Source organism: Mycteria americana, chromosome 24, assembly GCF_035582795.1.
Source record: "Mycteria americana isolate JAX WOST 10 ecotype Jacksonville Zoo and Gardens chromosome 24, USCA_MyAme_1.0, whole genome shotgun sequence".
NCBI classification, from domain to species: Eukaryota; Metazoa; Chordata; class Aves; order Ciconiiformes; family Ciconiidae; genus Mycteria; species Mycteria americana.
The window spans coordinates 3982421-3995439 of NC_134388.1; the positions used below are offsets into that span (position 1 = coordinate 3982421).

Below are 13019 nucleotides of genomic sequence, written 5' to 3' on the forward strand. Positions count from 1 at the left end.
GTGACATGTTCCTTGATGTTCCTTTCTAAATGTGGCTCTGAGTCATGTTACGGAGTTGATTAGAAAAATTATCTTCCTGCAGTAGAAATACAAAGGCAAAAAAAGTCTTGTTCAGTGTTCACTTCCCCAGCCCTGATTCTGAGCCTGCCCAAGCCTGCAGCGGGAGAGGGGCTGGTGAGCTGGCTGGAAAGCCACCTCTGCTTATCCTAATAATCAGAAATTATGAAGAGGCTGTGAGAGCAGCCATAGAAACAGCTCTAAATGCGCGCCTAAGGCTACATGCAGCTGTAGTCCCAGGGAGAGGTGTGCACGGTCTTGCGTCTGCCGCCATCGCGCAAGTTCCCACGTGCCAGGTCAGACGGGGCAAACACAGTCCTTCCCCCCTCTGTTTCCTCCCCCACTTGATGTGTCTCCAAAGCTGAGCCCCAAAACCTGCTCCTTCTGAAAAAGAGATGCAAACAGGGCCTGTGGCACATTCATCCCTCGTGGCGTGCAGGACCACAGGGTGAAACAGGTACGCCCATGCCGGGTCCGGTCTGGAGGCAGGATGCCAGCGATGGCGTGACTGAGGGAGGGAAGCCCCGAAGGAGCCATAAAACGCGGCCAACTGGTTTGAACTCCCAGGAGCAGCGTATGAGCTGGACCACTGGGTCGCAGCCAGCAGAAGGAAGTTATTAAAGGTGCACTTTGAAGAAAGGTAGCGGAGATTGTCATGGCTGTGCCGCACTGGCTGGCCAAAGAGGCAGCTGCAGCATGGTGGGGGCTGCCAGGACCCTGTGTGTCTCCTCGGGCACTTCGTTGCTGATCTGTGATCACCAGCACTGACCCTAAATCGATACCCGGGGTTTCACCATCAGCCCAAATCCCCCAAATCCCTGCAGCAACCCACTGCCCTCGGCCAGGGCTGAGCCAGCAAACTCACGTCGGCGGAGGGCAAGGGGAAATGGGAGCTGTGATGGTAATCAATATGGTCTATTAGTTTTTAATACCATTTCTGCAGGTTCAGCAGCACTGTTAATTTAGTGCCTCACCTCGACTCTTTAAACCTGTTCCCAGGCTCAGAACCTGCGTGGTTTTATCTTTCACTGTTCAAACCATAGGAATAGGACAAAAAATGCCCGTGAGGTCACCTTGTCATAGCAGTACCTGCGGGCTAGAGGAGGGGAAGCAAATATTCAGATTTCTGGGGGGAAAAGCACATTTAATTACATGAGGTATGCCAGGGAATATGGGCGCACTCCGAGTCGGGAAGAGCCAGCACCGGTTTCCCAGTGAACACTCAATATACAGCTGTTAAAAATTCCGAGCATTGTTTTACATATGGGGGAAAAAGAAAAACCCAAGCGGCTGAACCTGGAGTTCTTTAATCGCCGCTAATGAGGGATGGAGGTACAGGCGGTGCTGCGCATGCCCGGCCCGGCGCTGAGGCGGGGCCGGCACCGAGCGCGCCGGCGGGGACGATCGCGCACAGCCCTCTGGGAGTTGTAGTCCTCGGCGCGCCGCCATCTTGGCGCCGCCAGACCACAGCGCCTCGGGGCGCTTTCTGGCAGCCATCTTGGGACGGGGGGGCCAAAGCCCTCTTTATCGGGCAGTGGCTGGGGCTGCTGGGGGTTGAGGTCTTGGTTTTAGTAGCAGTGTGAGCATTGTTTTTATTTTGAATCGAAACAGCAGTAAATCTCTCACAAAAGGCAGCCTGAACAGCCTAGCGAGTGCTCTGACTAGCCCAGTGGTGCTTTGGGGATGGTTTGTGGGGCTCTGGCCTTCCTCATGGACATTGTGTTGGTATTGGTTTTGTGTCCGTTCTGCGGTTGAGCTTAGATAAATAAGGGGCAATTCTTCCTCAGAAGTCTCACCTGAAGGCCTTTCAGTGCCATGCCAGCTCACCCCAGAGGATGGGGGAGTTCTGGGTCTTGTGCTGAGTCTTTGGATACCCCTCATGGCTGGGGATGCTGTAAGCACTTCTGAGGGAAGGCCTGACAGGCTTTGTGAGGGTGTGCAGAGAGCTTGGGCTGCGTGTGGCTTGGGAGGGAGCAGGGGCAGAATCGGGGGAGAAAGGATCATGGAGTGGTTACTAGGACCTGAATTCGGGAAAGAAGTAGGGGAATACGAGGGCATGCAGGTCCCCCTGCATAGCAAAGTCAACAAGTGCTTTCAGTCTCTTCTGGGAAGTGGAGTAAGTAAGCCCTTGCTACAGTCAGGACAAAGTAGGTGTCATGGGCTGTGAAGCTAAGCTAGAGCATATGAAGGGATGGAAGAGGGCAGTTGGGGCATGGGGATGTGTTTAATAGGGCTGGGAAGGGAAACGGGGCTCATCCCGGCGCCTCTGGAAGCTCTCGGTGGTGTCCTCAGTGGAGCTGCTCCTGATGTTCTTCCCAGAGCGTACTCTCGCATTGCCTGACAGAGAGAAGCTGACTGCTTCATACAGCAGAAGAAATAATTTGTAGTGCTCATCAGACTGCAGCTTCAGGTGTATTTTTTTTTGTTCAGTTCCCTAGTATTTAGTGAGTGACATTTCAAAGACGGGCACTCAAATTCACTGAATGCCTTTGAGCCTGAACTTGGAATCTAAATCTGATCTCTGTTATGTATTATACTATTACAGATTATAGCTCGTTCCTTAACACCAGTGCTTATTTTCACAGCAAAAAAAACCTGCTGTCTCATTACATATCCTGCATCTTTTTATAACATAAATTTAGCTATCTCTTAAGTGTAGATTTTTTTTATCTTGTGTATGAATTTATTTTGGAGTAATCCAAAAAGATCCTTCCCTTTCCTTCATTAGTCTTATGCCACAATTACAAGAAGCCAGGCCATCCCCATACATCTTTTGGGCTGTTTAATTGCTCTGCAAGCATGGAGGGGTGCTAATAAGCTTTCTTTCAAGCATGCGTTCGTATGTCAACACTTTTGCTTCTGTCAGAAGCTTAAAAATGGAAACAGTTTTCTCTTTAAGAAAACAGGACCCAAATAAGGAGATGATGGAGTGGTGAAGATTCCTCTAGTGAGTCTGTTCCAGCTCATTCCTTACAAAGGCTGTGTATGAAAGATCAGAGAAGAGGCCAGTAGATCTGGGTTTTGTCCAGGGGTCTCTAGGTTTAAAGCTCTCTACAACCACTTGAGCTCATTTTCCCTGTGACTTGGCAGGGTACAACTTCTTTCTCTGCCCAAGCTGTTAAAAATCTTAAACTTTACCCTTCAGAATTCTTTCACTTGCACGACAGATACAACCTATCCCTTAGCAAAAATGGAAGCTATCAAGAAAAAGATGCAGATGTTGAAATTAGACAAGGAGAATGCCATTGACAGAGCAGAGCAGGCTGAAACGGATAAGAAGGCAGCTGAGGACAAATGCAAACAGGTAAGTAGAAATAAAATCACTGATTGTGTGTTTGCGCTGTGGAAATAAGTGTAACAAAATACTGTGTTGCAACTTTCTGATTCAGAAAGCAAAATAATTTGAAGTCGGGTTTTCTGTTAATCTTCTTTTGAAGTCTTTTGCCTTTTTGTGATGGTACACTCATACAGCCAGGGCTAGGTATTAACTTCTCTTTTCAGCCATCTGAGTCTGCAAAATTAGCACTATCCACAGATTATTAAGAATATTTTGTCTGAGTTTTCTTGAATCTTACATAATTGCCTTAATTTTCTTGTGTTTGTGAGTCCATGAAAAAGGCCTCACGTAATCAAAATGAAAGCTGTATACCTTGAACACCTGTAGGGCTGGTGTTTATACCTCCTGAAGAGTCAGCTTTGTCTAAACAGTAATTGAGCCTCTCCTTGAAGTGAATTAATAAAAGTTCACTTGACGAGTCCTCGGTATACAGAGTGCCCCTTAGAGGTACCAGCTGTGACTCAACAATAGATGATGTTGTATTTTTTTTTTGTTAAGAATAATCAGAAATATCTTAATTGGAAAGCTCTTCTTTTAACTGAATTATACTGGTAACATTTTCATCTTCTTTTGCTTTTCCATGTTCTTTATTCTGGGTACCTACCTCATATTTGAGCTATAGTATTTTCAGAACGATCTTGAAATGTAGGTTGACTACATTCACGTTTCTTATAGCACTTCTTGTAAAATGACCACGTCTTTTCCTTTTACATCTTCTAAATGTGGCTGCTTCTACTGCATCTTCCAGACCGCTGTAATGCATTATTAGCATTCATTTGGCCAAATATTTCTTACGTTCAAGTTCAGTTTGAGATCCTGGGTGACAGAACTAAATTTTCAACTGATCATCCATTTAGCTAAAGCAACAGGAAAAAGTTTCCAAAAGGGTTACCTGCTCCTGTCTTCCCCCTCCACAAGGAGAACTTCTTGTCTATTCTGTGTCATTACAGTAAGCTTCTACAAGCTGCACACATCACTCTGTGTACATAGTCCCTGTTTCTTTCCTAGCTTCAGAGGTGTTGATCAGATGCTGTTCTGTTGGGCCATGGTTTCCCCAGCTAATCTTTCTGTACTCGCTAGCAGCCACAGCAGATTGTTATTCAGAGCAGCTAATGGTGATTGAATGCTTAGGCTCCCTTTACATTTAGTTATCAAAGGTGATTTCCTACGGAGTGATAAATGACATGCTTGTGGGAATTTTCAAGTATCCATATGAGGGTAATTCACAATAAAAAGCTAAAAGATAAAAATAAATCTTTGATCTTACTTCTCTTTTCTGAATTGTCTCAAATTTTTCAGCTGTTTTTTTTAATATGGGCCCAGTACTCAAGTAGTGATTTTAATGTCATACACAAAGTAAGCATCACCTCCTTCATCCTGCTGACTGTCCCTCTGTTAAAGCATCCAAGCAAGCATATTCAGTTCTCTCACGCTATCTAGTTACTCCGAGTAAAAGTGTAGCAACATAACAACGTTCAAAATAGCACGCTACCAAAAATGTCGTTAAAGCTGTCTTTGAAGCGAGAATGAAGACAGTCAGTGCACTAAAACACCAACTATTTTGAGTGAACTATTTTGATAGACTAAATTTATGTGAAGGCAGAGCTAAATGGTTAAATCAGTTTCTCTGCAGACTGAACTGTTTTGTATTGCAACTGAAATGATGGAGCAGATGGGTTTGCAGGCCACCCTTATCAGCAGCAAGCCTCCTGATAATGTAAATTCTTTGGGGAGCATGAGACAGTTTGTCATTAAACAGTCTCCCAGCAGGTTATAAATAGTACCATTCCCATGTACAATATGGATTTATATGGTATGGAGGAGAGAGTCTGAACCTCATGGTAGGATGGAGCATACCTTGCCGGCCCACAATTAGTCAGAGAATAATTCGGGTTGGAAGGGACCTCCGGAGGTCATCGAGTCCCACCTCCCACTTACAGCAGGGTCTGTCGCGGGCCGGACCTGTTCCCTCCAGCTTCCAGAGTATCGCGTTTGCCAAAAGATGATGACGGGACGACCGCTTGTTTTTTCTAGCTATACAGGAATTGAATAGTTTCCTAATAAATCATCAGGTAATAGTGTTAGAACAAACACAAGGATGTAATTTTAAAACATTTATAATGATGCTGTAGAATTAACTGCTGCAGGGGGTTGTGGAGTCCAAAAGAGAAATGAGGTGAAAAAGGGTTTATACCAAGTTATGCAGTAAACCAGATCCTGCGCGTGCAGTGGCAGGGAATGTTGTTCTAAGGATGACATGTTCTGAATGAGCTTTCCCTGGCAACTGCTGCCCGTTGTTCTCAGACTACCTGCCCCAGCAGAACTTTGATCTGGTCTTTTGTGACTCTTTGTGTGTATTGTTAGGTTAAAACTAACAGTAAAGAGAGGTTTTAACCATATTAAACCATAACTGATAATACGTCAGAATGCTCACTTTGGGTTTTTTTTCCTCTCTCGAAAGGTAGAGGATGAGCTGGTAGCTCTGCAGAAGAAGTTGAAAGGAACTGAAGATGAGCTGGATAAGTACTCGGAGGCTCTCAAAGATGCCCAGGAAAAACTAGAGCAGGCTGAAAAGAAGGCCACTGATGTACGTACCTACAGCGAACATTTGCCTGGAACTATGCTGTGTGTGTTTTGCAGTACGTATGTAGTACACAGATGAGAAGAATAGCTGAGAATGTTTGTATTGCAGTACTTTGTTTGGGGGATAGGAAGGGCAGTGTTGTGTTCCAGGTCTGGCAGTCTCCTGCTCGCTCTGCCAAAATGAGCTCGGGCTGGCTGTTCGGCACCGAGCCCACAGCACCGGGGGCCGGTGCACTCAGGGCTTAACGGGTACCCAGGGAGAATCCGTAGCACTGCACCCATCAGGGGGTTCCGAAACGGGGGGCAGTGTTTGTGGGTGGGAAGCCTTTAGGAAAGGTGACATCTCCTTCAATCAAAGTAAACAAAAGGGTGATCTTCTGGGGAAGCTGGGACAGAAGCAGGGCTCTGCTGTGGCGTAAGGATGCAGTTTGGCTTCAGCCACGCAGCAGGCTTAAAAACCAGTCCTGGCTCCCCAGCCGCAGCCCCCGTTCGGTTTGCTGTCAGAACGGTTGGCTTTAGCTTCTCTCTCGCCTGCGTGGGCCCAGCCACGGCGGGAACAAACTGGAGCGCAGGACCTGGCAGCAGGGTGTCGAACCCCACTTTTGGGCTCCTCAGGATGGTCGGGGGGACCCGGCGAGCCCAGCAGTCCTGCAGCCGGTTGCGCATCACCGAGGGATGCGGCGCCCGGGGCAGCGCGGAGCGGCCTCGGGCTCGGCGGGCGGTCTGGGCCCGGGCCGGCCCGCGGGGCTGCAGCGGGGACCCCCGCGGGACCGTGGGGGGAAACGGGCGGGGCGGCCCCGGGGCGCGACTGTCCCGGCGCTGCTTGCGCCGACTCTTCTGTGCTACGTCACCATCCTCCACCTCCACCTCCAGCACGTGACGTCATCGGCCCATTGAAAGGCGCGGGGCCGCGCGCCGCCACGTGCAGCACCTCCGCGCCCTGCCCGCCGCCAGCGCCGCGCCCATGGCCGCGCCGAGCTCCCTGGAAGCGGTGAAGAGGAAGATCCAGTGCCTGCAGCAACAGGCGGATGAGGCGGAGGATCGCGCCCAGGTGCTCCAGCGGGAGCTGGACCTGGAACGGGACCTGCGGGAGAAAGTGAGACCGCCCGGGCTGCCTGCTCGCCTCTCTCGGTCGCTCTCTCCCGGGCTGCCCTGCTCCTTCCTTCCTGTCTCTGGCTCTCTCTCGCTGGGGCGCGCCTGGCTCTCCCCTGCTCCGGGAGGACGGCTCGGCCGCCGGCTGCCTTCATTCCTCGGCTGTCCCCCCCGCTGCTCCGCGCCGCTCCGCAAACTCCCTGCGGAAACCGCTGGCGCTGCCGCAGCGCCTCGCCCGCACCGTCCTCCGGGGGCGGCGGCCAGTCCCCCGCGCCCGCGGCTTGCCGCGCTTTGGGCCGTTCCCTTCGGAAAAGGCGTTGCGAGCACCGATCGGCATCGGGAAGCGGTGACCAGTTTAGTAGGAAATGGCTGTTTAATTAGGAAAGAGCGCTGCATGACAACGAGCGGGGAGTTCCCGCCTCTGGGCGCCGCACCGCTGGCTCCAGCGCAGCTGGGAAATGTCCGAACTGCTGGAAAATAACTTTCCCTCCTGGTTTTCACAGAGAAACGAGCACTCTCCACTAGTGCGCGGCTCTCCCGGGGCAGGACAGCTGGTTTCACTTAGATTTGTGTGTGATCAGCCTTCCCGGCATCTTCCTGCTATTTTATCACATGTCAGCGAGTTAGTTTTACCGTATAAGGACTGCGGGCTGCTTCTGGGAGAGGTGGAGCCAGACTAACTCCGGCTTCCCAGTGGCCCCGTCTCCATAGCTTTGGAATCTTGCTTAATTAAAATATGACTTAAAAGTGGCCTGCCTAGTGGAAGGAGTTGCAGACCGCCACATAACAGATGCCAGTTTGCTACGTGATCGATGCCTTGTGTGTAAATCGAGAAAGTTAAACACATAGCACTGGGTAGAAAACAAATGAAATGCAGGATAATTTATGACTAGAGGAATCCTGGGTCAGCTTCCATTTGGATCAGTCACTGACATCCTTTCCAAGCTGGTACAGCTATGAATGGAAACCACTTCCTCCGGCTTAGGAGGAGCGGTGGGTAACCAAATTGGAGAAGTTGCGGCAAAACAAATATTTTTTCAAAGTGTTTAACACAAAGCATAAAACAACTGCCCTTCCAGGATCTATAGCCCATAAAAGTGAGGGTTTTTTCAAAAAAAAAGTTACTCTTACACGTAGCAATTGTGCTCAGATTTGGGGGCGATTAAGTGCACGAACCTGGCAGCTATTAAAGTACGGGTTTATTTTCCTTCAAATAACAAGCAAGGAAAGGAGCCGTGTCTTAACAAACACAACGTGTTTACGGACACCGATTTGTTCATGTTGTATGCGAGTGTTTCTCCCAACAGCCTCCCCGTTTATTACCTAGTCTGGGTTTTTAAACATTAATAGTGTTTCCAATTACTGTGCAGTTTATTCAATCATATATAAACAGACCTTATTATTAAGAAATGCTTTCTGCCTAATTCCTTAAGTACCACAGGAAGCAATGAAAAAAGTGAACTTATTTTAAGAACGTATCTAATTTTGCCCTATTATGTTACAAAGAAGACTGACTCTCCCATGCTGAGGCCAACTGTATCTGCCCAGCTGACCGCGTAAAGATTATATAGCATTTGCAGGCAAAGGAGCCCATAATGGATAATGAAACGGCTTTAACTTCGGCAGTGTGCTGGGACAGGATATTGCTGCAATCTGTGATGAAACCAAGAACATAAAAATCAACTGTGAAGTTTTTGGAACAAGCCATTATGGAAGGAGTTTGGTTTTTAGCTTTGGAATCCTATGGGTAGCTCCTGCCCTGTAAAGTGATCTGAAAATAGTTCTCCGTTGGCCGTTGCACGGCAGGAATGATAAGTACCATTCAAAAAGAAAGGAGAAGCACATACTCCATACCTTGAAATTCCTGAGATGCCATAGTTTAAACAAACAAAAAGCAGAGACAGGAAGGTTCCGAGAGCTTCCCTGCGCATACCAAGGAGGAGCCTGTGCGGTTTTAAGGAGAACTGATTAGTTGAGAACCTTTGTCAGCCAGCGAGTGGCTTGTACGTAACCTCAGTTCTGGGTGGCTGTTTCATACAGGCTGAAGGTGAGGTGGCAGCTCTGAACAGACGTATCCAGCTCGTGGAAGAGGAGCTGGATCGTGCCCAAGAACGGCTGGCCACAGCCTTGCAGAAACTGGAGGAGGCTGAGAAAGCAGCGGATGAGAGCGAGAGGTATGTTTCCTTTTTTTCTTTTTTTTTTTTTTTTGTTGTTGTAAAAAATTGAATATGTATGAATAAAATATTCCTGTATGATTTAGTATCTGCATGTGCTAATGTGCTTTGCGGGTCAGAGACTCAGAACTTTTTTACAAGCTTGAATGAGTAGTTCTGTTAGCCTCGAAGAACATGATAGTGTGGTCATAACGGGCCGTGTTTTGGTTACAAATACTGAATTCCACTTTAGGACCTTTGAGATAAAAGTGCTAAAATGCTTCTACATTAAACGCACTTGCTTTGACTTCTGCAGAGGAATGAAGGTTATTGAGAACAGAGCGATGAAAGATGAAGAGAAAATGGAAATTCAGGAAATGCAACTGAAGGAGGCTAAGCATATTGCTGAAGAGGCTGACCGCAAATATGAGGAGGTAAAAGGGATAAGGAAATCATTAAACACCCCGGAGAACCGAGAACAGCTTTGTTACTCCTCAGTTTAGTCACTCTTTCTATGCTCTTCACCATGTGATGCTTTGACTTTGGAACATTCCCAAAGAGGAGTAGTTTTAATAGTGACTTCAGCAGCACCTTAGATATTTAATGCTCAGAACACCGCAAAATCTAATTTATTTGGGGAAAAAGTCTGTCATGTCTGTGCATGTATGTTTTAACCTAATTCCGTTGTTCAGAAGGAAAGCACGAGCGTAGTGCTTTGAGAGGAACGTCTAAGAAATGACAGACTGGCTTGACACAGCTGGTTTCTCTTTACAGGTCGCCCGTAAACTGGTTATTTTGGAGGGTGAACTGGAAAGAGCTGAGGAGCGTGCAGAGGTGTCCGAAGTGTGAGTAACTTCAGCTACACAGAAGCAGTTTAGAATACAGTACAGCTCAAAGCTGTGTTGCCTTACAAAAATCTACTGGTAGGCAGGCATGTAGCATGTGTAGAACAGCTTTTGAGTACCCTATATACCCAGTTGTCTCCTTTCAGACTTTAGAATTACTTCATCCCTTGTACTTTTAGACTTCTTGAAAATTAAATTAAGTCATAACAGGGACAGTAGTAATTTATACTGGTTTTTTTCCCTATAGTAAATGTAGTGACCTTGAAGAGGAGTTAAAGAATGTCACGAACAACCTGAAGTCTTTGGAAGCTCAATCCGAAAAGGTTGGTTCTTTCCGTAAACTAAGGGATAGGGACAAAGTCAAAACTTGTAACTGAAATCCATAGAAATAACCCAGAAATACAAAGAAAGTGAAAGGATTTAGCCATCTGCCTGTTTAACGGAGACCGTTGATAACGCTCAATCAGCTCGGCCCAAACCCAGGTCAGTAACCTGATAATTACCAAACCAGGACCTGCATCTCCCTTTCCCCCCCAGCATGCTGCTGCCTGCTCTTGATTTTCCAGTCTCGCTCTTTCTGTGGTTCTTGCCCTCAGTAACAAGGATTGTTAAAACTCTGGATTTCATTAAACGGTTGTTTCTGGCTAGTCTGAATTGGTGTGGCAGGCTTCCTGGTCTCTTGCACATTCAGCTATTGTTGTGCTGCACAAGGTCAGCCCGTTAAGGTCTGAGACGACGCACGAAGGAGCTTTGACGTCCCCAGTCTTAAAATGACGGTTTGTGAACCTGAGTTCGAAACGTCTTGGCGGAGAGGAGAAAAGTATGGGAAGGATGTTTGCAGCTGTTGTAAAAGGAAAAGTGGTTATAAATAGGTCACGGATTCATAAACATTATTGTTGCTACAACTTCCCTTAAAGAGTGTTTATTGTTTTCACAGTACTCGGAAAAAGAAGATAAATACGAAGAAGAAATCAAGATTCTCTCTGACAAGCTTAAAGAAGTAAGTTTGTCCGTCCCCAAACTGAATTTTGGCATCATTTTTTTAACAGCACCCAATTACTCTATTTAATTCTTTTTAGGCTGAAACTCGTGCTGAATTTGCGGAGAGAACAGTTGCCAAACTGGAAAAGTCCATTGATGACCTGGAAGGTATGAAATCACCCCAGTTTCAGTTACAAGTGGTCAATTTCAAATCGGAAAACAAAATTCTAGGAGAGGGTATTAGCTTTTATTGGGAAGGGACAGGAGCGCTTGTCAGGCGTATTGCTAGATCAGTGCGATGCGTCCGCCGGACACGTCTGTCCCGCGTGGTGCCTCCTGGCTGGAGGAGGCTCTCCTGAAAGGTTCTCCTGTGACAAGTTGGTAACAATAACCTGATTTTGGCCAAGTCAGATACAGGGACTCAAGGGCTCTCTCTGTCAGTAACGAGATCACAACCCTCCTTCACCCGATTACTGAAAAATCATTTTGAGAGATTAAAAAAAAGGAAGTGTAGGTGAAGGTTCTGACCCGCAGTGGTGTGGGTTTTTTGCTTTCATACCGATGCTCCATTACGCATCTGTTTTCTTCTTTTCTTTCCCTCAACCGCTTTGGCTGCCGCCTTCTGCCTGCCTCTGCGTCTCCTCCTCTGCGCCTCTTCTCTGGACTGTCTTTCTGCATTTCTTGCTGAAACGCGCCTTCCGCCCTCGCCACCGATAGACGAGCTGTACGCTCAGAAGCTGAAGTACAAAGCCATCAGCGAGGAGCTTGACCATGCCCTCAATGACATGACCTCTTTGTGACCTGCACGGGGGCCGCTCTGCCTCGCTGCGTTCCTTAAGCTTTCCTTGCCTGCAATCCCTGTCACTTCCGTGCGACTTCCACAAGCGATCCTTCCATCTCCTCTGTAAGAACTGAGCTCAATAAAAACAAGATACCTCTACCTTTCAGCTTTTGGGCTTCATTTCCTTCTCATTCACCTCAAATACACTAGTAATGGTACTGAAAATAAGTTCAGCTCCTCGTGCCGGGCCCGGGCAGATGCAGTCAGCGCAGGTGCCCACATCAGCCAGGGCAGGGCTCGGCGCGCTGGCAAACACCCAAGTTGTAGTGTTCCCGAGGAGGCGTGTGGCAGCGAAAGGCTCCGAGGGCCTTCGGTGTGTACTTGTGGTGCTCCCCCTGCCCGGTGAAAAAGTCTCGGGACAATGAAAGCTCCGAAGGACGCGTCCTGTACGTCGCGTGGTCAGTCAAAAGACAAGGCTGTCGCATTCCGCGTAAAATGTGTCCAAAAACCTGGCTAAATGAGAGCAATTACCAAAAAGATTGGCCCTGTTTTGTGGCTGCAGTTAGAGTTGGCTTGAGTGTGAGGGTAAGTAATTGTGGGTTTTATTTAAAGAGAAAATGCTGTAAGATAATGTGTGGTCTAAGTCTTGGGTTTTTCTTCTTTCTCGCTAGAAAAACTCGCTCAAGCAAAAGAGGAGAACTTGGGGTTGCATCAGACACTGGACCAAACGCTAAACGAACTGAACTGTATATGAGATGGCGGAGAGCTCTCGGCGGCCAACAGAAACCGACGCCTGTATCCGCGTTTACCGTATCGTTCCCCTCTCTCTCTCTCTCTCTATCCTGGGAAAAACTACCGGGTTACGGACAGCACGGACGCGCGGGAGGCTTTGGGCGGAACTCGACGGCGGTCTCACACCTCTGCCGCTGGCAGCGCGGCCCCGAGCCCCGCGGCACGCCTCTTCCGGAGGCGGCGACCACCAAGGCTCCCGCAGGGCGTGGGAGAGCGCGAGCCGTGCCGGAGCCCCGTGAGCCCCCCGGTTTGTCATCTCCGCCGCTTATCGGCCGCGCGGCTGTCGCTTTTCCTCGCGGTCGCTTCGTCGTTTCTGTGTAAGCTGCACCCCAGCAGTTCCGCCGGCCTCCGCGCTGCGCCTGTTACTGACGTTTCATATTAAACAATTTCTTACAGTA

The 13019-nt window shown here is 48.2% G+C and overlaps 1 protein-coding gene across 4 annotated transcripts; it reads left to right on the forward strand.

The window, feature by feature from the left end:
• Nucleotides 1-3043: 3043 nt before the first annotated feature.
• TPM4 (tropomyosin 4) lies at nt 3044-13019 on the forward strand. Of its 4 annotated transcripts, none has more exons than XM_075524074.1 (9): nt 3044-3361; nt 5856-5981; nt 9110-9243; nt 9539-9656; nt 9997-10067; nt 10315-10390; nt 11005-11067; nt 11147-11216; nt 11766-11968. In XM_075524074.1, the coding sequence occupies exons 1-9, from the start codon at nt 3248-3250 to the stop codon at nt 11846-11848; spliced, it is 855 nt and encodes a 284-aa protein (XP_075380189.1). In that variant the 5' UTR covers nt 3044-3247; the 3' UTR covers nt 11849-11968. The 4 variants fall into 4 exon arrangements, with proteins under 4 accessions (XP_075380189.1, XP_075380188.1, XP_075380190.1 ...); XM_075524073.1 differs by lacking the exon at nt 11766-11968 and adding an exon at nt 12501-13019 and having other exon boundaries at nt 3050-3361; XM_075524075.1 differs by lacking the exons at nt 3044-3361; nt 11766-11968 and adding exons at nt 6851-7073; nt 12501-13019.